Genomic DNA, 27,152 nt, shown 5'->3' with positions numbered 1-27,152 from the left:
AAACACACCCTGGCTTAGTATCTTGTGTTGTTAAAATCCTTTCAGTGGTCAGTAATGGGAGCCATAATAACGCTTTCCTTCTTTTTTTCCTCTACCAATTTCCTGCCTTTACTTAATGTTCTTCCCCTTTTTTAAAAAGCTGTGGTCACCTTGATAAATACATACTTTTTTATGTATTCCTTCATCCACTTTTCAACGGTTCCTTCTTCCTCACCTCTTCTCTATTCTCTCCTTCTCCATCCATCCCCCCTCCTGCCTTCTTTAACTTCTGCAGCCCAAAAAGGTCTTCTCCACCTCACTCCAGATATCTACCAGGAGATGGAGGCCAGCATGAAGCATGGGAGCAATGCTCCAACCACCGGGACCAGCAGCGGTAGTTGTCTAAACTACATACCATCCAAAGACATGGGGCCTTGCTCTGCCACGCTGCCACCAGGACACACCCCGTACTACAGTGGCTTAGCCTCCTCACCCAGCCCAACCGCAACCATGGCCAGAGAACTGCTGGTTAATGGCCAGTCACCCACAACAGACACCTCTTTACCCATGAAGGGAACGAACCCCGGCCTGACCTGTGGTGTGTCTGTGCAGCCTGCACAGCAACTGGACTACCTGGCTCGCATCCAAGGCTTCCAGGTGAGCACCAAAACTGTAGATCAAATGTATTCTGTATCAAGTGATGCCCATTGGCAACATTCCTCAGGCAGTCCTTGGATTTGGATTTGTTAGTTTGTCTTGGATGGAGGTTGTGGAACTGACACACTGGAAACTCAGATGAGGCATCAGATAGGAATCAGATAGAAGGAAGGTTACTGGCTGGCTCGAGCCACGTACGGCAACAGCCAATCTGTCTTTAGCATAGAGAATGTTAATCTTGGATACAGAATCAACTAGCTTGTTTGCCTGTTGAGCACTTCTTTGTCTACAGAGGGAATGGAAAACAAGATAGTCACATCGAGCTCTGAAACTAACTTGAGGACAGTAAATGAAAGATGCCTGACAGTAACAGTCAAGCTATAGGACGATCTAGGGTGACATTCTCTTGACTAGTGAGCAAAACCATTTGTCAAGGAGGAGCCACTTTCACAGTCCACGTCCCCTTGAGCCCCTGAAAATATAATTTATATAATTTGCTTCCCTCCCCCCCCTCTGATCCATATCCATGTTGATAAGAGGTAAAGCGTTAGGAAAACATTAACTAGACAATTCCATTGTTGTGATGACGTTTAAGTCTTTAAGGATCTTGGGTATCTGTGTAATTATGGTATTATCACTTGCTCACCAGTTAAACTCTTTACCTGTGGAGCGATCCAAATAGTTGTTTCTAGGGAATTCCTTGTTATTTCCTGTCATTTGTCAGCTTTTATGATTATACACAAGCGAGCGTCAAACTTTCTTCAACACGAATCTTTTCAATGAATGTGTTCCTATCAAGGTGGTGGTACTTGGGAAATTTTTAAGGCTGATCAGGAAAGTGAGGCTTTTCCGACACTAGTGGACTCGTAAAGCCAATTGAACTGCTGATAACACACTATCCATTTTCTCTTTCTTGCAGTCCAGGGGTTTAGTCCTGGAACAAAACATTGCAGGTGGAGTTTTCCTTCTTTCATTTTCAGAGCAGAAACCTGGCAACCTGTCTGCAGCGCATTCCATACCACTGATACCAGTGCTTGTTCATTTAAGCAGCAGATGCTTTTTATCAGGTTGAGCAAATACATTTTATCTCAACCTGCCGAGGGTTCCTTTGAAAGGTCTTTGTTATTGCTTTAAGCCTTCCTGTGTGTGGCTGTGCATGCGTGCGTGCATGTGTGTAACCTGAGAGAGCTCTGCTGGCAAGCTGAAGCACACTTGTACATGTACCGTAATTTCTGGACTACAGAGCGCACCTGATTAAAAGCCGCAAAATCTAATTTTAGAAAGAAAATCAATTTTTTACTTATACAAGCCGCACCGGATTTTAAGCCGCAGCTATCCCACGTAGTAATATGAAAAATTAGATCGAAAACATTAAGTACCGGTATATGTTTTTATTACCGTAAGAGACGAGTCACTGAAGAGTGACAAACAGACAGGTAAGAAACAACAGCCACTCTTTTCACTTGTATGTTTATACAGAGACCTTAAATACAATTTTTATCACGTCAGGATTTTTTAACTTTTCTTTTAATTTAATCCGCTTAGCAACATAAACAAATATATCGTACCGGTAAATGCTTTTTTTTTTTCTAACGGTGTCTGTAATGCAGCTACCTTGAAATATACGTTTGTATCAGCTACACACAAATTATGTTGTTTATGCTTTTTTACTCAAACAATGAACAATCTAAAAACCCACAATGGCCCACCTCTAAAATCTTCTATTTTCATCGCGTTGGCGATTGCTTTTGCCTTCCATCTGATTTGTACAGCGGAAACACCGCGGCCGCCTGCTCTCTGTGTGTTGACCCAGTCTTCCAGAATGTTTTCAAGCTCAGGCCACCTGCTTTGATTACGTCTAAAAGCTTTTCTCATCTTTTTGGTTTGGATCAGTTCTTTATGCGACGTCTCCACCTTCTCGCCATTGATTACCGTAATGTATGCCAAGATTACGCGTGGCAGCTCGATTTCCTTCTTCAACCGCCAGAGTGATCGCTTTTAACTTGAAAGTCGCATCATACGCTTTTCTTCTAGTATTTTTCATGTTGATGAGGGTTAGTAAAAATTACTGATTCACAATAGTTGTGATAGTGAGCCACGAAAAAAAATAAATAAATAAGCCGCACCGTAGAACAAGCCGCAGTGTTTAAAGTGTAGGAAAAAAGTAGCGGCTTATAGTCCGGAAATTACGGTACACACATATACGTATGCACACATCAGGTTCTGTTTTAGTTGAAATGAGAGTTTTGGCCAAGCCATCTTGTGATTTTTAAACGATTGCCTTTCTCACTGTTTATGCTATATTATGTAAATATGAAGATGCTGTTGACAGTACATTAAATATATGCATTCATCACACAAACACCATCAACATATTTGTGCTTAAAAATGGAATTGAGCCAGGCAGTCTGCACCGGTTCTGTTGAGCGTGTGAGTTTGTGACGAGTTAGGCAAACTTCTTGAAGGTTTATGAACACTTGTGACTTTTTGTGGGATAAACCTCAGCAGAATTAACAAAAATAGTCACTTATCTTTTCATAGGGTACATAATATGCTGCTTTGTGTTGAGCGAGCTGTCCCTGGATGCCACTTGACAAAACAATTGCTCAGATCTGCCATATGCAATTTTGTTCAAAGTAAGAATAATCCCCTTTTGTGATTAGTAATTTTGTTTTTGTAATGTAATTATATTATCCAAGTGAGTGGATTACAATGACAGCTCAACATTAGATTAAAGAAACTAGGACTGAGCCCATTCTCATACTGTCTGTTTCATCTATCCAGCTCTACAGGAAATGGCTCTGGCCTACCTGCTTATCCCTGCTTTTGACTTGATTGTGAAATAGCCACCGGTGAAAGCTCTGGTTGGATAAGCAACTCATGCTCCATTCATGCCAGTTTGGAGAAAGGAGGCTGGCACTTATTGCAGCCTGTTTATATGCGCGTGTGTATTTCCTATTAATTTGCCCGGTGTCTTGTTGGCACGGCTGGCATGTGTGCTGGAAATAGGACAGAAACAAAGAGGCAGTGGTAATGGGCAACACATGGATGGAGGAGGATGGAGCACCCAGTACAAGCCATATAAGTTCTCTGTGTTTTACTTTCATCATTAGCACGTGATTTATGATTCATGAAATACCTCAAGGGTTTGACCCCAGCATTGCAGTCACCAGCTGCTTATATATGCTGCCATCACCTTATTATTGTTTAATTCACTCATCACAAACTGCTACCATTTCATATTATTAACTTTTAACCCCCTTTAACACGAGTGAGGCATTTTTATATAGAGTATCAGTGATTGATGGAAATTTAATGAAGTTTGTCTTTGAAACAGACATGAACTTGGGCAACTTTCCATACTGTCATTCTGCTTGTGCTCTTATTTCTAATAACCTGCTTCCTTGTTGAAAGATCAGTGTTTATCAGAGCTTTTTGTCCATGTTGAAACGCAGACTGGCATAATTGAAGTGATTAAGTTGTTCATCAAGTTAATGGAGAACAGTGGAGTAAAAAAAACAAAGAGACAAAGGAAGTCAAGTTTAAGAGTGTGTGCTGGTGTGCGTGCATGGGTTGGTCATAACATGCAGTTAATGTTTCCAGATTGAGATTGATAATGATTATTTAAACCTTGGCAACAAATAAGAGGAAATATTGTTAGTTACTCCAGTCCACTTGTTTTGTACATTAGTCAAAACATGAAGAAAAAAGTAGTTTATTTTTCTAAGTGCATCATATTGTTTTTTTTGTTTTTTTTATGGGTTGACCTCAGCAGTTAATAATAGTTTCAAACAAGGCACATTGTTTGTCCAAAACAGATGTGTGGAACACTCAAATGACAAAACAAGACTAATCTGTATGACACCAATACAAGTCAAAGTAAGAGGAAACTCTAATTATCACCTACTTTATCAATCACAATTGCCATCAACCTAAATTAAAACCTAAAGATCTAGCATCCTACAATTATTTAACAAAAAGAAAAAAGTTGCTGCAAAGCCTTGTTTCAATATTATAAAGCTTTCAGTAATGTTTTTAATGATTTTCTGATTTAAAATTACTGATGAGATTTAAAATGGCATCATGTATCTAATGTAACTGCATGTTTGTATTTGTACTTATTATAATGCACATACGTTTTAACAGGAGAGTTGCCTTTGTGTTTTGACCTATTATTTGTTAAGTGACATATTCAACTGCTACTAAAATATTTTACCAGACCCTATAAGGCTGTACAAATTCCCCAAGTGCATATGTTTCTTAAAATGGTCTGTGTACAGTTTAATGATTACTCACAAAAAAAATGGTTTATTTGACATTTACAATTTTATCATCCAGATCAGGTTAGCTTAAATGGACCCTGTTTAAAGTGTGTATTGAAACAGTATTACAGAACAAAAAACAAAATTATCATTATTCCTTAGTAACTGGCAGGTGCAGTGGATATAGCACCTTTCTCAACATGAAATACAATTTACTTACCGGTACACTCCTGAGATTGTGCTCTTAAATTGTAAATGGAAAATATGACAGAACCATTTTGTGTGTTCTAGCAGAGATATTAAATATCCTGTGGAGGATTGACGACCTAGTATTATGTCGTTGGAAGTAAAATTCTGGCTTTGAGCACAGGGTCTTAACTTAGGGGTCAGACCTTCTTGTGGCTTATCCTGCTGCTTGGAAAGGCTTGAAAAGCTATGATGAGTAAAGATCAGCATACTGTACTGTAACATCCCATGTTGTGTCTGAAAGGGATAAATGGTATCCATCGTATCGATCAGTTCTGTCCACCTGCCAAATCCAAATGTAATAACACGGCAGAGATAATGATCAGGTGAGTTATGTTATGTAGTCATGGCAGCCTTAACTCTGGGAGATGGATTGAGAGTTAAAGGGCGGCTCGTGCTCTTTCTTGTGCAGGAATCAGAACATCTATGTTGGAAATCCCATGTTAATGAAAACACCATCTTGGCAGGTGACTGGTGCTGAAATCCATTCAGCACAGTTTCCAAGATTTCTCACACTTTCTTGCTGTTTGTTCTTCCCTCTTGCCACTTTCTTCTTTGGAAAAGTAGAAAAATCTCTTCAGGTGGTGCTGACCCCACCTGACACTTTTATACCCCCTTTTCCACCCTCTGTCCTCTCTCCAGACTTTCCCTGCTGTCTCATCTCTCTGTATCAACATCAAACTTGTGACCTGGTCATGACGTTCAAAGTCTCTAACAGTTTATTTCCATCTTCCTTGTCATTCCAGTTTTCTCTGTTTACTCAAGGATTTGGGTTAGAAAATATATTTTCTGCTGGCTAATGGGCCACCACTGGGCCATATACAGTATTGTCGGGTGGCCCACCGCTGTTGATTTCTTCAGCAGGTTGATGGCTTCCAGCTGTTTTCCATGGTATATTTGTGTGGAGCACGACCTCCAAAAACATGTTTTGCCGCTGTTATAAATCAGCTGGTTAATGCTATGCTGGTTTGGCGCACAGTCTGCTTACATGTTGGCCCTCTGTGTGCGTGTCTGTGCATATGCTTGTTTCTGTGTGTTTGGTGGACCTGACTGATGGTGTTCTTACCCCACAGTTAAGTCAATTTCAAAGCTAAATCAAATACCCTCAAATGTCAACAGGCTACAGTGCAAATTTCAACACAGAGAATTCTTTCTTTTTTTCTTGATTTTGTTCTCTGCTTTTAAACAAATTCATCACATTTTGCAACCCTTGGTGTGGTGCTCGATGCTTCATTGGTTGCTATAAACAGATAAATCAACCTGCTTGCACAAGATAATGACAGAGAGAGATTACAAATATGCACCTTGCATGCTAAATGGTTTGCTGTAATCTCTCTAGTGTGTTCCAATGCACATTTCAGATGGCACATTGTACTTGATGCGATCCTAGTTGTGTGTGAGTGCGTGTGAACCTTTTACCACTGTGACCATAGAAGTAAAAGTGTATAATCTCTATGCTTTAAACACTCTTGACCCCAGTCTCTCTACTGAAGTGGCTCAGGAGGGACCTTGTATTGCTACTCACTGAAATTGCTTATAGCACTGACCCATATTCATTATGGTTGGATAGAAGTTGGTTTTGTGTTCTAAGAAAGTGCAGCCTGCACTTAGTTTTTACTTGTTTTCTGGGCCTTTAATTTTGCACAATGTATGTTTGGTGGTTTTACTTGCAACATCACCACCAAATGATACTATGGTACTGTTCATATGTAAATTTCAGTTAGTGTTCCGTATTTTTTGTGCAGATGTACCGGTACGTGAATTTAACATAGGTTGAGGCTGGGGTTAACAGTATGACTGCAGTTGCTTTCCTACTGTTTGCATGAATGAGTTTGTTCTAATGAAGAGGAACATTGAAGAAGAGCCATCCAGCTTCAGAAGCCAGATGTCAGAGGCCATTCCACATTAGTGCTGCTGATCAATCGGTCCTTGCATACCTCTCCTGGTTTTTTGTCTCTACGAGAAGTGGGATTAGAGGGTTTTTTGAGGTGGGACCTGGGATGATTATTCAGGTCTGTTTTGAATGCACATGTGGACACCTTTATGCCTGAACAAGGTGTTTGTTATGGACAAACACCTTGAGCACAGAAGTCCAATAACAAAACACCACTCGGGTTCAGATCAGGGGGGCCGTTTTTTCCAATCACATCTCTCCAGGTCACACTGTCATTGCCAGCGTGAGCATTGAAGTCACCCAGGAGGACGAAGGAGCCCCCAGCACTCCCTCTAAGGACTCCAAAAAGGGTGGATACGCTGAACTGCTGTTTGGGCCATAGGCACAAACAACAGTCAGGATCCGTCCCCCCACCCGAAGGCGAAGGGAGGCTACCCTGTCATTCACCGGGGCAAGCTCCAATATACAGGCACTGAGCTGGGGAGCAACAAGAATTGCCACCCCTGCCCGTCGCCTCTCACCATCGGCAACTCGAGAGTGCTAGAGAGTCCAACCACTCTCAAGAAGACTGGTTCCAGAGCACTTGCTGTGCATCAAGGTGAGACCAACTATATCTAGTCGGAACTTCTCAACCTCGTGCACCAACTCAGGCTCCTTTCCCACCAGAGAGGTGACATTCCATGTCCCGAAAGCCAGTTTATGCAGCCGGGGATCAGACCGCCAAGGTCCCTGCCTTCGGCCGCTACCCAAAACACAATGCACCCGACCCCCTTGGCCCCTTCTGCAGGTGGTGAGCCCATGGGACTAGGACGCCTTAGGCCGCAGATTGATTATTGTCATCGGATTTTCGGCCGCATGTTCTGGACACTCGGGTGAAGAGAGGGGCGGAGCTGTCAACTGATCACCACCTGGTGGTGAGTTGGCTCCGATGGTGGGGAAGGATGCCGGACAGACCCGGCCGACCCAAACGTATTGTGAGGGTCTGCTGGGAACGCCTGGCAGAGTCAGAAGGAGCTTCAACTCACACCTCCGGGAGAGCTTTGACCATGTCCCAGGGGAAGCTGGGGACATTGAGTCCGAGTGGACCATGTTCCATGCCTCCATTGTTGAGGCGGCTGACCGATGCTGTGGCCACAAGGTGGTTGGTGCCTGTCCACAAGGTGGTTGGCATCCCTCACCGCTGGTGTCCACCAGCAGGTTCAGGCATTGCCGCCAGGCTGAAGAAGGAGTCGTATTGGGCCTTCCTGGCCTGTGAGACTCCTGAGGCAGCAGATAGGTACCGGCAGGCCAAGCGGAGTGCAGCTACAGCTGTTGCCAAGGCAAAGACCTGGGCATGGGAAGAGTTCGGTGAGGCCGTGGAGAACGACTCTCGGACGGCCTCGAAACGGTTCTGGACGACCATCAGGCGTCTGAGGAGGGGGAAGCAGTGCACTGTCAGCGCTGTGTATAGTGGTGATGGTGTGCTGCTGACCTCAACTTGGGATGTTGTGGATCGGTGGAAGGAATAATTCGAGGACCTCCTCAATCCCACCAACACGCCTTCCAGTGAGGAAGTAGGGCCTGGGGACCTGGGGATAGGCTCTCATATCCGGGGCTGAAGTTTCCGAGGTAGTCAAAAAACTCCTCGGTGGCAAGGCCCCGGGGGTGGATGAGATCCGCCCAGAGTTCCTTAAGGCTCTGGATGTTCTAGGGCTGTCATGGTTGACTCGACTCTGCAACATCGCGTGGGCATCGGGGGCGGTGCCGCTGGATTGGCAGACCGGGGTGGTAGTCCCTCTTTTTAAGAAGGGGGACCGGAGGGTGTGTTCCAATTATAGGGGGATCACACTCCTTAGCTTCCCTGGTAAGGTCTATTCAGGGGTACTGGAGAGGAGGCTCCGCCAGATAGTCGAACCTCGGATTCAGGAGGAGCAATGTGGTTTTCGTCCTAGGCGTGGAACAGTGGACCAGCTCTACACCCTCGGCAGGGTCTTCGAGGGTGCATGGGAGTTTGCCCAACCAGTCCACATGTGTTTTTTGGACTTGGAGAAGGCATTCGACCGTGTCCCTCGGGAAGTCCTATGGGGGGTCCTCCGAGAGTATGGGGTGTCAGGCCCGCTGATACGGGCCGTCCGCTCCCTGTACGATCGGTGTCAGAGTTTGGTCCACATTGCTGGCAGTAAGTCGAACTCGTTTTCCAGTGAGGGTTGGTCTCTGCCAGGGCTGCCCTTTGTCACCAATTCTGCTCATAACCTTTATGGACAGAATTTCTAGGTGCAGTCGTGGTGTTGAGGCGGTCTGGTTTGGTAACCTCAGGATCGGGTCTCTGCTTTTTGCAGATGATGTGGTCCTGTTGGCGTCATCGGCCCATGACCTCCAACTATCACTGGATAGATGTGAAGCGGCTGGGATGAAAATCAGCACCTCCAAATCCGAGACCATGGTTCTCAATTGGAAAAAGGTGGAGTGCCTTCTCCGGGTCAAGGAGGAGATCCTGCCCCAAGTGGAGGAGTTCACCCCAGCCTCAACAATGGAGCAGGAGATCGACAGGCGGATCAGTGCGGCGTCCACAGTAATGCGGACTCTGCACCGGTCCATAGTGGTGAAGAGAGAGCTGAGCCGAAAGTCAAGAGCTTTGGGTAATGACCGAAAGAACAAGATCACGGGTACAAGCGGCCGAAATGAGCTTCCTCCGTAGGGTGGCTGGGCTCTCCCTTAGAGAGAGGAGCCAGATGAGGTGGCTTGGGCATCTAGTTAGGATGCCCCCTGGACGCCTCCCTGGTGAGGTGTTCAGGGCATGTCCCTCCGGTAGGAGACCCCCGGGAAGACCCAGGACACGTTGGAGAGACTATGTCTCTCGACTTGTCTGGGAACGCCTGGGGATCCCTCCGGATGAGCTGGAAGAAGTAGCTGGGAAGTCTGGGCTTCTCTTCTTAGGCTGCTGCACCCGTGACCTGACCCTGAGGATGGATGGATGGATGTTTTGAATGCGTCCACACATAAATACATTCAAACATAGATTCATAATAGACAAGCTGCTTATTTAGTTTTTCACCAAACCAATACATCTTCCATCAATCTTCCACATTTAAATCCATAAAGTTCTGTGCATTTGCTTTTATTCTTTAAACAAATGTCATTAGATTAGATTTCTTTGCAAGTTTTTTCTGTATTCTATATTTTCTTATATTTTTTTTTCTGTACCGGTATTTTTCTGTTTTTTCTGTATTTCATCAACACATTTCTGTCATTTTCTATCAGGCTTTCACAAGTTTTATAATACAAAATTCAAGACTGTGAAAAGGCCACAAGTTATGGTCTTCTTCAATAATGAAGGATGTAAAATATATACGGTCATCGATTTCGTGACTGACAGAACATTCATTCACTTGAACTGTACATTAAGTGTTTGCAACAAGGAGAGAGAGTTTAAAGCATGTGTTGAAATGTAGATTTCTGCCTTCCAAACAGATGCAACATAAACATGGACATATGCATGCAGAGAAGTGTAGCATAAAGTACATATACACACCCAAAAGGTGAGCTTGCAGAAAAATCTATTCTGATTTGGAGAATCACACAATTCTTTTTTTAATCATTTTGTCAGTGTACAAATGTATTACAGTGGATTTAAAGGTGAGGATTTATTATTTTATGTGAATGCTTTGCAATTCTAAAGCAATGCTAATGTCAAAGTCAGCCTGACGTCTCAAAACATGCTGGGAAAGTAGCCCAAAAGCTCATTAAGATGGAGAAATGTAAAACATTTTATCGACTAAGAAAGTCACTTATCTTTTTTCAGTAAAATGAGTTTGCACCTACTAAAGGAAGAAGGCAGAAAGATTGATAAGCATAAGTCGGAGGAGGTTGTCGCTTCATTTATTGACGCTTAGATTCAAGTAAGTCGAATTCATGCACACTATTGACCTGGGAAAATTACTATATTACTATAGGCATGTGGGTATTTTTACATTTGTTAACAGAATTCTGATATCATAGATTACACCGGGGAACACAATTTTTGTTGAGATAGGTCCAACAGTTGTTCTCTCATGTCAAATTTGACAGAATAACCTGTTGTTCAAAGTATCCCCTATACTATAGGGCCTATAGAGTATTGCTAGTACTGACCTATTGGGAGCTGCCCACACCACTCACCACACTGTCTCAATTGTGACAGCACAAACAAGTTGCCATGTAGCTGTAGATGAGTCCAATCATAATCAGCTGGCATGTCTTACTACAGTTAATCAGTGGAATTTTGTATAACTGAGGGGAAGCTGTGGAGAAAAAACTTGATGTGCTAGGAAACAATTGACTGCAATTTTGGAATCAGCATGCCAATTTCAGTTTTTATCAGCATATAAATCTAACTCAACAGATTTTTTTTTTCCAAATTGTTACCCAGTGTTCTTGATCTGGGCTCTAAAGTGCAGCAATTAATCCATTTTCACCTCAGATCATAACCCAGACATTGTTTACTCAAGCAATTTGTTCTGGACATTTGCAGTCATGGTTCACACTCTGCTGTAATTTGTCCAATATATTGCCTGCTAAATAGTATGATGCTCAAAAATACACAGTGTGTTCACACCTAGTTTGACAGGTGATATAGTTGATTCCAGTTTAAAGTACAGTTTAAAGATCTTTGAAATACAAGGTGCACAGAATCCTGTGAATTGAGTTATATTTGAAATGGAATTGAGAAAGAATCGAACAAATAGAAAGAAACATTTATCTGCAGTGTTTACATGCAGCCCACTTAGGAATTTAGCTAAAAGGTCTGTGTCGCTCCATCTTCCAGTCCCTTATTTTTCCATTATTGTGTGACAAACCAGAGAATCTGTCTTTCTTAAAAGGATTTTTGCGATTGCATTCGGGGCATAAATAGGCCAGCTATACATTTGTATGCAGACCTACACATATAGATGCACTTGAGTCGTGCACAGTAAAAAGCAGGGCAGATAAGCAAGCAGTATTACTGACAATCCTGGATTTCAGGAGCAGGGTGTCCCTGAGGAGCATCATGTCATAACAGTCCTGATAGCACAGCATTTAGGAATGCTTGCAAATTTGACCTCTAAAGGATGAGGGGTCACCGGGGATGATGACATCAGCACCCCCTCAAAAGCCCCTGTCTCCAGCAAACATACTCATCCTTACATTTCTTCCCCTCCAGTGCAGTTTCTGTGTGGTGTAGGTCAACTGTCCACAAATGCTTTTGGTGGCAATTAGGCATGCAAGATTTACTCTTAAGCCAACCTCTTACCACTAAAAACTTTAAATGCTTCAGTTAGCTTGTCGATTGTGCTTTGACTGATTGTTTCCTGTATGTTGGTAACTTATTTTTCCTCACTCTGTCCTCTCTTCCAGGTGCAGTACAATGACGCACAGAGTGGTAAGGATTATGTGACCTATCTGACCCTGTCTCCGGTTCAAATGACTTTCCACGGCACGGGGAGCACCCTCCAGGCCAGCCATGACCAGGTGTGTGTCTGTTCTCGTGTATGATATATAGTGAGGACCAAAATACCCATTACTCCTGCAAAGTTGGGAAATTTGAGGGAATTGGATGGGTTTAGACTTTATGTCTATGTAGATTCTCATTCATTCAGGTCGGAGTTATCCAAAGTAAGATCTCTGCATCGATTGGACTTGTTTGGGTTTTCTTGAAGACGTTTCACCTTCTCTCAAGAAGGCTTCTTCAGTTCTAAACTCACTGAGGGCAGTGCCTGAGAATATAGCCCTTGTGGACTATTAGTGTGCTAATGATATGGGTGGTCACCTGAGAGTTGTTGGCAGGGTCGTTCACCTAGTTTCAGTTTGGGTGCTTCCCTTTTGTTTGCTGGGTCACATTGTTGTGAATTACCGGCCTCATGAAACGGTGTTAACTTTTGGATTACTAAGACTTTAGTTAAGGGTAGAATTCTTGATAGGGTTAATGGGAAATGTGTAATGGAACTCCCCACAATGATAGAACTTCAAAGATATGTTTGTGTGTATGTGAATGTCTCTGTGTTGTCTACTTTAACAGCAAATTCACATTTTTAATGCTAGTTTTTAAAAGCAGAAATTAAAATGGAAAAATATTTTATGAAAGTGACTGGTTCTATTGAATAATGTTCTCTGTACTTGGAACACTCCAATGCTGTTATTGAATAGAGACTGTAGATCATTTTAAGTAGCAGTAGTAGAGATTTTTTTATTAATAAGAAAAACTTTGTCTGTTGGCTAGTACTGTATTATTCACCAGGGCATCAGAACCATCTGCTATAATAATCAGTCATAATTATTTCTTAGTCATTGATGTTCCATCCACACAGCGGGCATTTGTTCAATGTTTTCAGGCTATCAAAGTAATCCCCATTTGAGAGGACATCTCCTGCACATTACCAGTCTCTCTCTCCTCCCTCTCCGGTTTTCTCCCTGACTCTCCCACATATTCAAATTAAGCTTCTTTGTTTCGTGTTGCCCAAGCAGAAAACCAGTTGCTTACATTCTATCATCTAAACACAGGACACCGGTTTATTCAGCAGTCTTCAAAGCTTTAATAATGGTCTGACCCAAGTCCTGAATGGGACAGCTGACAGGGGGCTAGTGTCGCCACCGCTAACTGAGAGCCAAGCCGATATAGGCCAGGCAAGTCTGTGTCCTTGGGACCTGTTGTTGCCAGGAGCGCTGGGGCATGACCGACTGTTAGAGAAGGCCTTTCTCTTTCTTTTTTTCAGTACAGTGAGAGTGCGACTACAAAGGGAGTATTTAACAATAAGGGGTCGCCCACAACAGCACCCCAAACCCCTACACTTTTTAACCAAAATAGAACTCAAGCCATCACATTTTTGGCTCCGTGATTGTGCATGAACACTCACAGCTGTGAGGATGAGTAGTTGGTGACATGCTAAACCGGCCAGTAGGATTACCTGTGATGTGTTCTGGAGGAACGTCATGCAGAACACATCTGCGCATTAACTGAAAACACATTTTTAGTAATTAATCTAATGATACCATTTTTCACTGAATAGCTTTGTTTTTGGTGTTTTGGGGCTAATAACAGTGATTGGAACCTTAAAAGACATTCTACTTTTCTTTAGATGATCAAAATGATGTAAAATGAAAATTGTTTTCCCCAAACTCTCGTTATTTAAACAAATCAGTCAACCAGCAAGAACCCTTATATCATCATATTGTGGCAATCATGAGGGCAAATATCATCTTCCATGATAATTATGAAAAAAACAATCATTTGTCTCTGAATAATTGGTTATATTTGCTGTATGTCTGTGCCAGTTATCTTCAGGATAACATTTATTTTCCATGAATTTATAAACATAAATATGATGACGCATGATGAAAGCATGATGACCACTATATAAGCAATTTGTTCAACATGCTTTCATACATATATATGAGTGCCTGTACAGCAAAGATAACTTGGGATGTGAATCTCTGGGTATCTCACATTTTAAATCAATTTATAATCAATTATCCATTCAATAATTAATACAGTATATAGTAAAATATATATGCCATATATATACTGTATATGCCATATGTATGGCACCAAAACAATACAGTTTGTGTAAGCTATTATTAAATTGGACAGCGTTATATCGACCAATTTCAATTATGTAACTTTTTATTTTCTAGCTTGCTGTAAAACTTTGTACAGAAGCCTGCAAATGCCTGTGGCAAGATGGAGGAAACAGTAGTAAAGTTTCACTTTTTAAGTTTAAGAATCAATCCAGAATCATAGATGATTAGAGCTGCGATCCTTCCACAAATCATTTTTTTCCCCACAACGATAACAGCAGTGGATCAACGATGCATATACAGAAACTAGGTCTAATCACTGTATCTCACGAGGGTAGCATGTAATATGTGTCTATGTTTTATGCTTTTTTTTTATATGTTTATGCTTTAACACTGTAAATTCATGAGCAGCAACTGTTCGGTGTAGCAGTTGCGTGTTTAAGAAAACCTCATATTAAATAATTATAATTGCAGTTTTGAGAAAGGCAATTTTTGTTATTATTGAGAAACCCCATACACCACAGTAACATGAGCTGAGTGTGAAGCCTGAAAACAGCCTTCACAATAAACATAAATGATCGAGAGCAGAGGTAGCATTCCCATGATTTTTATAGTCCCCTGCTCTCTATCAACAGATGCAAACACACAGCAGTACCTACATAAAAAGACTCAGTGCAGTGCTGGGTTATCATCATCTTTGTCCTTGTGCAGGCATTCCTGGAGGGCCTGTATGTGTTCAGCTCAGTGATATTTGCGACCTTAAGTGCCATCTACCGTATTTTTGCGACCATAAGACGCACTGTATTAAAAGGCGCACTCTCGGTTACGGGTGCTATTTCTGTATTTAACACATACATAAGGCGCATCGGATTATAGAGCGCATACATGGTAAAACATGCCTGTACGCTAGCTCAAAACATGCATGCTAGCGTGTATTTAGCAATGTTCTCGCGTATATCATCTTCTGTATCCGAAATGAATCCGAAATAGATTTTGTGAAAGCTGAAAACCATTTACAGATTTAGGAACTCGGTGCACACATAAGGTGGACCGCATTATAAGGCGCCCCGTCCATTTTGGAGAAAATGTAAGACTTTTAAGTGCGCCTTATGGTCGCGAAAATACGGTACTCTGTGCCATCTGCCAAACACATGCGCCTGCGGGCAGCTAGTCAAAATTTGCTGGAAGCTAAAAATGTTTGTCCATTTGCAAAATAACAAGTTATTTAGAGTTATACTGTATGTTGAGTTTTTATGAACTCATCAGGTCTATAGATGCTTTTCTTTGAAGTGGTGTAGGTAGAGATGGATAGGTAGACCTTGGACTGGCTCGAGTTTGTGCTTCTGAAGACACTGTGTGGGCTTCATAATAGCTCCACCAGCCAAGATGAGTTTGACACAAGAATAATCTGTAATACCAATAATCTTTAAATTAAATATTTTTGGTTAATAGCCATCAAAATTTAAGCAGGGAAAACTCCTGCCATGACAAATAGAAAAAGAAGACACCTTCCCCATGGTATTCTTTGCTGGATCCTCAGAAGCCCCTTTAAACCCACACTATCAGCTCTTTTCGATAATAATGTGCACTGATGTCAGATGTGCACTCATTCACTTCATTTGTAAAACACGAGGCCAAATTCAAGGACATGAATCAGAAACATATTAAGACATTTCAGTCAAGATTATTACGTACTGTTTGTTCTGCGGAGTTGAACTCTTTGGCAGTCCCTCCGTGGCGGCAGTGCGGCACCAGGGGGGCTGAGGCCCACTGAGTTGTGTCTGAGGTGTCGCTGCTCAGTACATGAGCGGGCTGCGATTGAAAATGACAAGGTGACTGTTGTCTGCCACTACTCTCTCAACGTCTGTGTGTCAGCGAGATTGCGTGTGCGGGAGAGCGTGGTTGCTTTGCGTGCAGTAATGTCCTCACCTGAGTCACCCCAAGACCCTGGGGCCTTATCTTCCAGATCTTCAGCTGAGGCTACTTGGATATCCTGCAGCAAAAGCACATTTTGGCTGATTTGGTGCGATTTCTTGAACACACTTTATTGGAATTAAAGTCTGTTTTTGACGTGCATTCTGGAAATGACGACCAAACCTCTCTCTTGTGTAACCTGCTAATGACAAGTTTAGTCACAAAATAGCACGCTCATTTTGTTGTGGAAGTCTCTCACACCATTTGGTCACATACTTGCCATTTTTCCTGTCTGTTATCTAAGGTCAATTTTACAAACACACGCAGATCACAGCGCTGTCAGGTGATAAACTTCCTACATATAGAAACAAAACATTGAAATGCCCTGCTAATTAATTATGTGGACAGGATTGGTTGCCCAGTTTAGATGCCCCAGATTTTTTTTTCTTTTTCAAAAAGCGGGGTTGAAATGAGGATAAAAATCAGATTCACCGTCACCCACAATACAATAATGTTTTGATGTTTCTGATGTAGATCAATTACACAATTAAGCAGCTTGCAATAAGTGTAGTAGGTAATAATTGGGTGTTTATGCTGAGAGAAGTTAGAGAAATTAAAATAGTTACTAGTAGTTGCATAATGTATACAGTGATCCCTCGCTATATCGCGTTTCATCTTTCACGGCTTCGCTGCTTCTCGGATTTTTTTTGTGAGTCGTTCATTGCAGTTCTCAAATATAATCGAAGGTGGCATATCCGTTTATAAAAATCTTCTTGCTCAGAAAAAGAAAGAGTGCCAACAACTACCCATAACAATGTTCTTCTCTCGGAGAAAGACTCCTGCGCCTTCAGTAGAAACAGACGCTACAGCGGAGCGGAGTCAGGACGAAGAGGCACAGCTGGGACTGGGAAATACGCGAGTGACAATGTTTCCAACCTTGTATTACTATATTAAAATTATTGTTTTAAACAAATTTTGGGCTTTAAAACAGGTTTTGATTTTTGGTTTCATTCTATAGTTCAGTATTGCATTGTAAAATAATAATAAAAAATAAAGTTGACTACTTCACGGATTTCACTTTTCGCGTGTTATTTTTGGAACGCAACTCCCGCGATAAACGAGGGATCACTGTATAGAAAACTGCTCTAGTTCTGCATTCATTCCGCACTCAAAATTATGTGATTTTTATAGCGAGGAGTGCTTTACTTAGCAGCAAAAATCACGTTATGTCACATAGCTAACGCAAGAAGTGAATTTCTTTTTTTGACCTATTTATTAATAATTTTACACTTAAAATAATTAAAATCATTAACTATTAATATTTGATTGTGATTAATTTAATTTAGACATCAATCAATATAAGTGAAGTGTTAGATCTAATTTCCTCTAAGGGGGTTGTGCCCTAAAACAAAACAAAGGATTAAAAAAGTGGGCTGTCGGGGTGATAATCAGGACCATTGAAGAGGAGTGCACTTATTTACGTGTTGCCCATATTTCTCCCTTCATTTCTTTAGTTAGTTGACTGAAGGTTTAGACAGGAGAGTGAAAGAAGGTGGCAGCAGAACTGTTTCAGTGCTGGGATGGTCTTCAGAGATCCCCTATGGAGGGGATCCCCCATTAGAAGGACAGCGAAAGAGGGGTGGGTGGGGGGAGTTGTTCCCCAGGTCTTGCATTTGACGTCCGTCCTTCCCAACCGTGCACAGACGTTACCCAAAGCTGTGCTCCTCTCAGAGGGTGCTGCAGCGGTGTTACCAAACCACAAAGGCAGCTGTCTGACAGCCTCACCTCCTTTCTTGTCAGCCCTGGGTGTGTGCGTGTGTGCCATCGTGTGCCAAACACACCACCTGCAGATATCCTAAATCACTGGATCCCTTCAAAAGTGCGCATTAAACCTGCATTGAAAAAGGGCCATTAATATTTGTCGAACATAAAGTCACAGCTGAGTGAATCGACCCGATAATTTGGCCTGTGTAATCATCGGTTGTTTCTCTGAGACAAGCCTGTTAAAGCATGCCACAGCTATATGGCAACAGATCATAAGCAGAAATATAAGCACTGTTGCCGTTAGAGCTAATCCTGCTAAAGAAAAACAAAAGCAGGGGACATTGTGGCCTACAAACCAAGTCCCTGTGAAACTCAAGATCATCAAGCATTCAGGAGGGCTGTTATACATCTTAGAAAACTGATTATTTTTGATATTAAAAGATGCATTACAGCCTTGATTTACTCATTTCCCCCAGGAATAAAGTAGAATCCATTGAAGGGATGATTAATGAAGACTCACCACAGAATGTTATTAATAAATTAGAAGATGAATTATACATTTTATGTATGCTACTCAAATGATAAGGATTTGCAGTAAAGTTGTTTTTTTTCGCCATTTTGGGCCAGTTTTACCTCTTGATTTAGGGATAACTTGTCAACACTAACCTTTATACTTTGTTCCTGGAAGAACAATTTTTCAGTCTCTGAACAATAAGAAACATTCAGTTTCCTATACAGTGTTTTGTTTGTTCACAAATATCTTGTGGCCTATTGTTTTTGGAATGTTAATGTATCTACAGTGGGGCAAAAAAGTATTTAGTCAGTCACCAATTGTGCAAGTTCTCCCACTTAAAAAGATGAGAGAGGCCTGTCATTTTCATCATAGGTACACTTCAACTATGAGAGACAAAATGAGAAAAAAAAATCCAGAAAATCACATTGTCTGATTTTTAAAGAATTTATTTGCAAATTATGGTGGAAAATAAGTATTTGGTCAATAACATAAGTTCATCTCAATACTTTGTTATATACCCTTTGTTGGCAATGACAGAGGTCAAACGTTTTCTGTAAGTCTTCACAAGGCTTTCACACACTGTTGCTGGTATTTTGGCCCATTCCTCCATGCAGATCTCCTCTAGAGCAGTGACGTTTTGGAATGCCCTTGCTGATGGAAGGAGATTTTCACTCAAAATCTCACGATACATGGCCCCATTCATTCTTTCCTTTACACGGATCAGTTGTCCTGGTCCCTTTGCCGAAAAACAGCCCCAAAGCATGATGTTTCCACCCCCATGCTTCACAGTAGGTATGGTGTTCTTTGGATGCAACTCAGCATTCTTTCTCCTCCAAACACGACAAGTTGAGTTTTTACCAAAAAGTTCTATTTTGGTTTCATCTGACCATGACATTCTCCCAATCCTCTTCTGGATCATCCGAATGCTCTCTAGCAAACTTCAGACGGGCCTGGACATGTACTGGCTTAAGCAGGGGGACACGTCTGGCACTGCAGGATTTGAGTCCCTGGCGGCGTAGTGTGTTACTGATGGTAGCCTTTGTTACTTTGGTCCCAGCTCTCTGCAGGTCATTCACTAGGTCCCCCCGTGTGGTTCTGGGATTTTTGCTCACCGTTCTTGTGATCATTTTGACCCCACGGGGTTAGATCTTGCGTGGAGCCCCAGATCGAGGGAGATTATCAGTGGTCTTGTATGTCTTCCATTTTCTAATAATTGCTCCCACAGTTGATTACTTCACACCAAGCTGCTTACCTATTGCAGATTCAGTCTTCCCAGCCTGGTGCAGGTCTACAATTTTGTTTCTGGTGTCCTTTGACAGCTCTTTGGTCTTGGCCATAGTGTTAAACAAACAGGTTCAAACAGGTGCCATTAATACAGGTAACAAGTGGAGGACAGAGGAGCCTCTTAAAGAAGAAGTTACAGGTCTCTGAGAGCCAGAAATCTTGCTTGTTTGTAGGTGACCAAATACTTATTTTACTGAGGAATTTACCAATTAATTCATTAAAAATCCTACAATGTGATTTCCTGGATTCTTTCCCCCCATTTTGTCTCTCATAGTTGAGGTATACCTATGATGAAAATTACTGGCCTCTCTCATCTTTTTAAGTGGGAGAACTTGCACAATTGGTGACTGACTAAATACTTTTTTGCCCCACTGTATGTGCAACTAGAAAGCTTTTTTTATTTGATTTTGGTTGACTCATAATCGAACATATTTAAAGCCCAACATATTTGCTTTTGGTCATTAAAATGTCATGTCTGTTACTGTTCACTTTACTTGGCACTTTAGGAGGAAGACAGTCGAAAATGTCTATAAGGTACATGATTGGTCACACTCTCAAAAAAACAATTACAAATTCATGAAACTGGAAATTGAGACTGTCAGAAACAGAAGCACCAGCACCTTAGGCCAGGGACCCTTACCGTACCTTATGAGATAATAAGGAAATTCAGCATGACTTAGGAGGGGCCAGGCAAAACAAACTGTTAACAGCTGCATATGTACAACTGTCAGAAAAAAAAATTGAATGAAAATAATGCTGTTTTCAAGCTGATTACGTTTATTCATGGTTCCTAATGGTGGTGCAAATGCAACCAGATAACAAGGCCCAGGGAAACCTTGGTTCAGGGGAAAGCTTCCCAGGTCTATTGGCACTCTGTGATGTTTACTGTATATCTTCTTTGATACTGCCTCGATTTGCTCGGAATCGTGATCTAGGCATTTTTAAGAAAAAAAAGTGTTGGAAATCTCCTTTGGTTCCAGACGTGTATTTCTGCTTCTTTAGGCAGAACTATGTGAAAAAAGGGACCAGAGCAAGCAGTCATGGATGCCTCTCCCTCCCTCCCTCCCTCCCCAAACCCACCTCACCCGGCACTCCTGCTGTCAAACCTATTTCACCCCTGCTGCTGAACTTACCCAACCCCACCCTGTTCCCGCACCGAAGAGCGGACAACTTGAATCAAACCTCGAAGCAATCCATCACTCACGGTTGTCTTCCCGCATGCACTCCTCAGGAAACACCTTTCAGACCGGCAGATTAGAGTATGATTGGAGAAGAGAGAGGTAGTGAAAGAATGATGGAGGGGGGGGTAAATGATTCAGTGAGAGAGTGATTTAGCGATGCATCAGCAATCTTGATGTGTGGGTACAGAAGATTGATGAAAGCAGGGGATGAAGATGTATGGATTTATTGGAATCTGGCATCAGCACCAAAGGCTCCAAGTAACATCTTAGAACAGAAGTTGGAACACAGGCATGTTTATTTAGGTGCCTGACTTTTTAATACATGTAATCATGTCACAGCAATTGTCCCTTCCCGATTGGGATTAGATGCTCTCAAAGATTAAAATAAACACATTAACATGCACAGATAAACCTTTTGGAGGGAATTAGAGAAGGGAAGGTAACATACAACAAAATAAAACATAAAAATACAATACATCCAGTACACTAAGTCTTCTGCAGCACACATTTTTGTCTTGTCTAATTTTTTAAATCCTAATTAATCTTGTAAGGATTTTCAGAATATATAACATAATTACCTGTATTTTTTTAAGGAAATGAATTCTCTACTTAAATGCATATTCACATTTCCTTATTAAATGGTCAGTAATGCCTTTCTTTCACTTATATAAATATGTTTTCTATTTTGTGCAGAAAATGAGTATACCATAACTTTAAAGATTGTATCTATGGAAATATATGAGTTCCATGCTGGTTTGTTTGACCCGTCAAACCAGTGTGATTGCTTTAAGGCAGCCAGATGTGATTCATTCATTATCACCTTCATGCTAAAAGGAGCTAGTTGTTTTGGCAGTAGCTTTGTAGCCTTAAGTGCTTGTCACACCGTGTGAGGTTTCCCATACATGCACAAATTTGGTGTGGATAAAGGTTTTTCAACCAGTTACGCCTCTCTTTGCTCCCCACCCCCATAGGAGGCACAAGCTCTTTGTAGCATCTCTGGCTCATTAACTTAATGCCATTTGATACTGAGTGATAGTTCGCCTTGTTGAAAAGGTCCCTGAGATAAGAGTTGCAAATGTAATCTTTTTTTTCTCTACTTTGCTATCGGATGGTGACAACTGTGGAGAAAACAGCTTTTTTCTAACACCACGTTTTCAAGTCTGCGAAGGTTGTCATGTCTGCTTAGTTTGATAATAGCATTTACTGTCACTTATCAGGATTTTTATTGCCTAATATAAAATATCCCAATAAAAGCAGTGGCATCGGTGCCAGACATCTGTGGCTCACTGGGAAGAGTGTGTCCAGTTGAGGACATAAGCCCCCTTTATTTCAACGGAGTATTTCACAGCTTCCAGACAGGAATCTATTACCGGATTAGCCATGAACACATCCCCTCTTTAACCAGAAGCACCTGCGTTTGTGGTTTTGCATGGGTCATTTTTAAAGACTAAATGAAACCTTTTATTCTGATTCTGTCATTACTCTGTTTCCATTTGAATTTTTTAATTAGACAAGGAGGCATTTTTCTCTTTCATGCAACTGTAATTATGGATGCAGAAGACTTTTTATTGGCACAATTCAGCAACTCCGGCAGTGTTCTGGACATCCCCTGTGAGGATCAGTGGTATATGGCCGCATGGGGAGTTGCGGAGATTAGCGTAGCGACTGGAGAATGTTTATCTAGCTGTCTGAGACCCCTTTTGCACCCCCACTCCTCCTTCCTACTGCAGCAACTTTCATCTCATCCTGAAGCCAGCACATTCTCAGGCCCCAAACAATAAACTGTGTAAAGATGTAGGTGGCCTACACCAGTGTATTGTGTCAGTCACTAGCTTATGCTCTCCAAACTGTTACACACTTAACTGTGTTACATTTTAATACGCTTTATTTGCAAGGACTCAGTTTATCATTGGTCAAACATATTGTTATTGATGGCAGTGTTGTTGCTTTTGTGGACGTTTAATTAGTGGAATTAGTAAGAACAGGACCCGAACAATAATGTTTATATTTAGATTTACTGCAGTTGCACAAATCTTTTCAAAATCAAATTTGTTTTTAGAAATTTAGAAAATCTATTAAATCTTTAATATTCAGTTCTTATATTTTTCATCCATTCCCTCGGTCATATCTTATGAGTCCATGCCCTTATCTAATATTTGCTTTCTTTTCATAATATTCAAGAGAGTTTTCTGTGTATGTTACAGTCAGTTTAATTTAGATGCCCCCAAACTTTGTTAACAAATTCAGAAAGACAAATTTTAATCCAAAATGAATTTGTGGAGTTTCTGTTTAGATACCCCGAGGACAGGAACCCCCAGAGCATCATAAAATCAGGGAGCATTTATGCTTCTACAGAATGGACACCACAATTAACCATGAATGGAGGGAAATTGTGTTTTGATCGCACATGGTTAGGTGTACATGTACACAAGAGGAAGGTGTTTAGTCTCTGCTGCATTTCCCACACGCGCACACATGCTATGACTTTCCCTATGATTTATTGTGCATTCTTTTTAGTGAAAGTTCTAATGTAGCATAGTTACTTAAACATTTATTTTAGAGGCCACTTATTCTCCTGAGACTCTGTCTCTATTTCTACCTCCACTTCCTACTTTGCCCAAACATACACATTTTACCTTTCTACTCCAAGAAAAATGGTGGCGCCTGGTTTGTCCCTCTGCTCTTACCTTTACGGCATCCCTCTCAGATTTATTCTCCACAATGCAATTAGCTGTGTCTTAATTACCCTTTAAAGTGCAGCACGTTCCTGATGTTTACGGTCTGTTTACCACATTGTAAAATGTGTGAGGCGGCTTGTAAAAACAACTTCAAGCAGGATTAAGTGTTCATTCTTCTTTAGCAAATATAACCAATTTAGCACAGTCTAGTGTGTTTCTCCAATTTGAAGTCTTGCTCTGCTTCTTGATATAAGCACGCTGGAATTTATTGTTCTCTGTAAACATGCCCTGTGTGTAAGCTGTAATGACAGGATACACAGCCAGTTGCTATAGAAACATGGAAGAGGCCTTCAAAGGACGTCAAATCCAGCAACCCTCCCAGTGGATTTCGATGGATTTCTGTTGACTCCCATCACTCGAAACACATATCCATCTACAACCTATTAGCAAAATAAGCATGGATAATGAGAACCAGCCACAATCCTTGTGGGAATCCATAACAAATTATAAAACACCGTACAATGTTTTTACAAACACTGACCTGGTGCATCCTCAGATTTAAATTCAGAGTTTTATGAATCTAAAGAGAGCTAAAAAGGACAAAAAGAATTATGAATAAGGTGTTAAACGCTGTCTGTCTGTGTGTTCAGTTACCACATGTCCTTGTCCTTCAGACTTGCTGTCTACATATTCACTACCTTGGTCTGTCAGGAAAAAAAGGGGGGGTCATTTCATGGCCCGATACTTTACACTTTTTACTACATCTTTTATCCACCCAGTAAAGCCACAATTTCCCAATCACGGCAATACTAGTAAGTTTTTATCACCTCACTTATTTGGTCCTTGTAGAAAATACAATTATTTAAACAATTATTTATGTAGAAACATTAGGAAGTGGAACATTTTAAATAATCTTTTGGTCTTTCTGTGCTGCAGGAAAAAAGGGCAATGAAAGCAGATTAGGAAGCACAAAAAAGAGAAAAGGGATGTCCCTTGAGAGAGATCACTATCATGCCACTGTTAAAACACCGAGTGTCTGAGGCTTTACTTCTCATAGTTTTTTTTTTTTCCTCCCTTGGTCAATTTGAGTCCAGTTGTTCAGAATTTTATAAGCTTGCTTATAAGCAAAATGTTTGATGAGCTCCTTTCACTCATATTTTTTCATTATTCTGGAGCTTTTGCAGACGGTACCCTTGTGACTTAACAGTTTGACATGCAAAGCAGAAAATATGAATGGAATTACCGTGGCTCATTGCATAATTCATAAAGAGCCATTTTACCCTGAATAGGGTTAGGGTTTCATCTTTGTTTGGACGGATTGATTGTGTGAAGTGATGAAATTGTCTTTCTTTGCTTTTTAGCTTAGTCTGAAGTTTGAAGTCAGTGACTGGAATAGATTTTTCTCTTGCCCAATATCTTCACAGTCAAATGTTCCTTCACTGAGTAATTCTTCAAGCTCTAGATCTCTTCTGCAATACTTAGTGATTCATAAGCGCCCCTTGGAATGAATTACAAGTATAAAGAGAAGACGGGCTTTGTCTACGTAACTTCCTCTGGGTGGAATTTTTTTTTTTTTTTTTACAGAGAAAATGCGTCATCTTCTTTCGGTGAAAAGGGAAATTGTCATACTTTCTCTGCCCTCTGGCCTCTTTTTCTTGACCTGGATTACTATATTGAAACTATATTGTTCAGTCATTTCTTGCTATAATTTAATCATGGTATTCTATCACAGCTGTATCAAAGAGGTCTCTGAGGCTGTATCTGTTTTTTCTCTCAGAAGGGCTGCTGACAAGGCATCAGTATGGTATGCCGAGATGCTTCTACCCCTCACTCTCTGCCCATATGTTTTGTGTTACGCCATAGGAGGTGCCATCCTCAGCAGCACAGTGATGGGAAGGGATAAAACAGGTCTCTCGCACCAAATGACGCATGACATGGCGCTACGCCTTGGGCTATTATTTATGGCCTTCCATGTCGGCAAAGGCTCACTCCCGTGGGGGGCCGCATTTCTGTTACCCACCAAGCCTGGCCAAGCACTTATTTTAGGCCTGGGGACTTGAAAAAGAAAACGGTACTGTCCACTGCAGGAACTCCAATGTCCGTAATGTGGCAGCATGAACACATGGCCAAGTAGTTAGTGGACTAGATCAGCCTTTACAGTCAACACAGTGTTTAAAAAGAAGTGATTCAGGCAACCATTTCTTACACACTGCCTCTTTTATCAGCACATGTGATGAGGAAAAGGGTGTGAAATCTAGAGAGAGCGTGAGGAAGAGATTTGAAGTGAGGGGCCAAGTGTATTTTCTCTGTAGATCATGATGATTCCATGTACACATTGCACTGGAATTCAAATGGACCCACTCTGTGCCAGCACCCAGGCAAACACAGGTGTTCTCCACGAGCTACCCGGGAATGGTGAGGCAATCCCTGTCCAGGTTTTTGATGTGGGTAGGAGGAAGATGAATTCACAGCAAGTGAAAGCCAAGGGATGGAAAGAAGCCCAAGAATGGGTGATGGAAGGAAACAAGAAAATCTGCAATAGATTTTTTTTTTTTTTTTTTAAATGGATTGATCAGAGCAAAGCATGGTGTGGTATATGAAAGAAAGATGTGATATGACATTCTAGTGACAAGAGGGTTAACACAGGACAAAAAGCTGACTGGGATTTCTTCCCCCTGGTATCTCATATTTCTTTGTGCTTTGGGGAGTGAGTGTAAAAAGAGGGAGCACTGTCAAAGTTTTATATGGCCTTTTGAAAACAGAACAAGCCCTATTCAGAACAATATATCCAGCTCCAGTACTTTTCTGACAACAGGGCACTCATTTTTCTAACTTCCCAGATCCTCCCTGTAAAACACCCTGTTTGAAATCCACCATGGTCATTGTTTAGTCTAGTGGGAGTCTCTTAGATCATCCTCATCAGAAGCTGTCTCGCATCCTCTTCATTGCCTGAGTTCCCCCTGCCTTGCAGAATCGGATACCTGCCACTAGTCAGACTAATCTGGAATCTATTAAAACCAGGTGTCCGCGCATTATTGTAGAGTAAAAATGGTGATTATACAGTTGGGGAAATACAAACCATCAGTTTGAGCATCCACGTCTGTTTAAAATGTGTCCCTTTCTCTGACCACATCAGCATTTATGAAAGTAAATGTTTGGGGAAGCTCATGAAAGATTTCAGCTACTACTGACATCAGGATATCCATGCAAAAAACACCACTCTTTAAATTGTAATCTCCAACATGTGTTTATGTTGCTGCATATTGAGAG

The 27,152-nt window shown here is 41.5% G+C and overlaps 1 protein-coding gene across 6 annotated transcripts in view; it reads left to right on the top strand.

Moving 5' to 3' along the window:
* The window catches only part of stau2 (staufen double-stranded RNA binding protein 2), a 65,245-nt gene that overhangs the window by 31,568 nt on the left and 6,525 nt on the right, over window positions 1–27,152 (top strand). For 4 of the 6 annotated variants that reach the window (XR_003889773.1, XM_003977355.3, XM_029842703.1 and 1 more), the window contains 2 exons: window positions 275–636; window positions 12,391–12,504. Coding sequence is in view for 5 of the 6 variants with exons in the window: in XM_003977355.3 (XP_003977404.2) it covers window positions 275–636; window positions 12,391–12,504 (476 nt within the window). In the remaining variant the exon portion in view is untranslated. The remainder of the gene's footprint in view (window positions 1–274; window positions 637–12,390; window positions 12,505–27,152) is intronic. The other 2 variants (XM_011618497.2, XM_029842705.1) reach the window with 1 other exon arrangement.

The sequence above is a fragment of the Takifugu rubripes genome, chromosome 10, assembly GCF_901000725.2.
Source record: "Takifugu rubripes chromosome 10, fTakRub1.2, whole genome shotgun sequence".
In the NCBI taxonomy this organism is placed as follows: domain Eukaryota; kingdom Metazoa; phylum Chordata; class Actinopteri; order Tetraodontiformes; family Tetraodontidae; genus Takifugu; species Takifugu rubripes.
The sequence above is the reverse complement of the archived record's forward strand: the minus strand, read 5'-3'. Positions and strand labels throughout refer to the sequence as shown.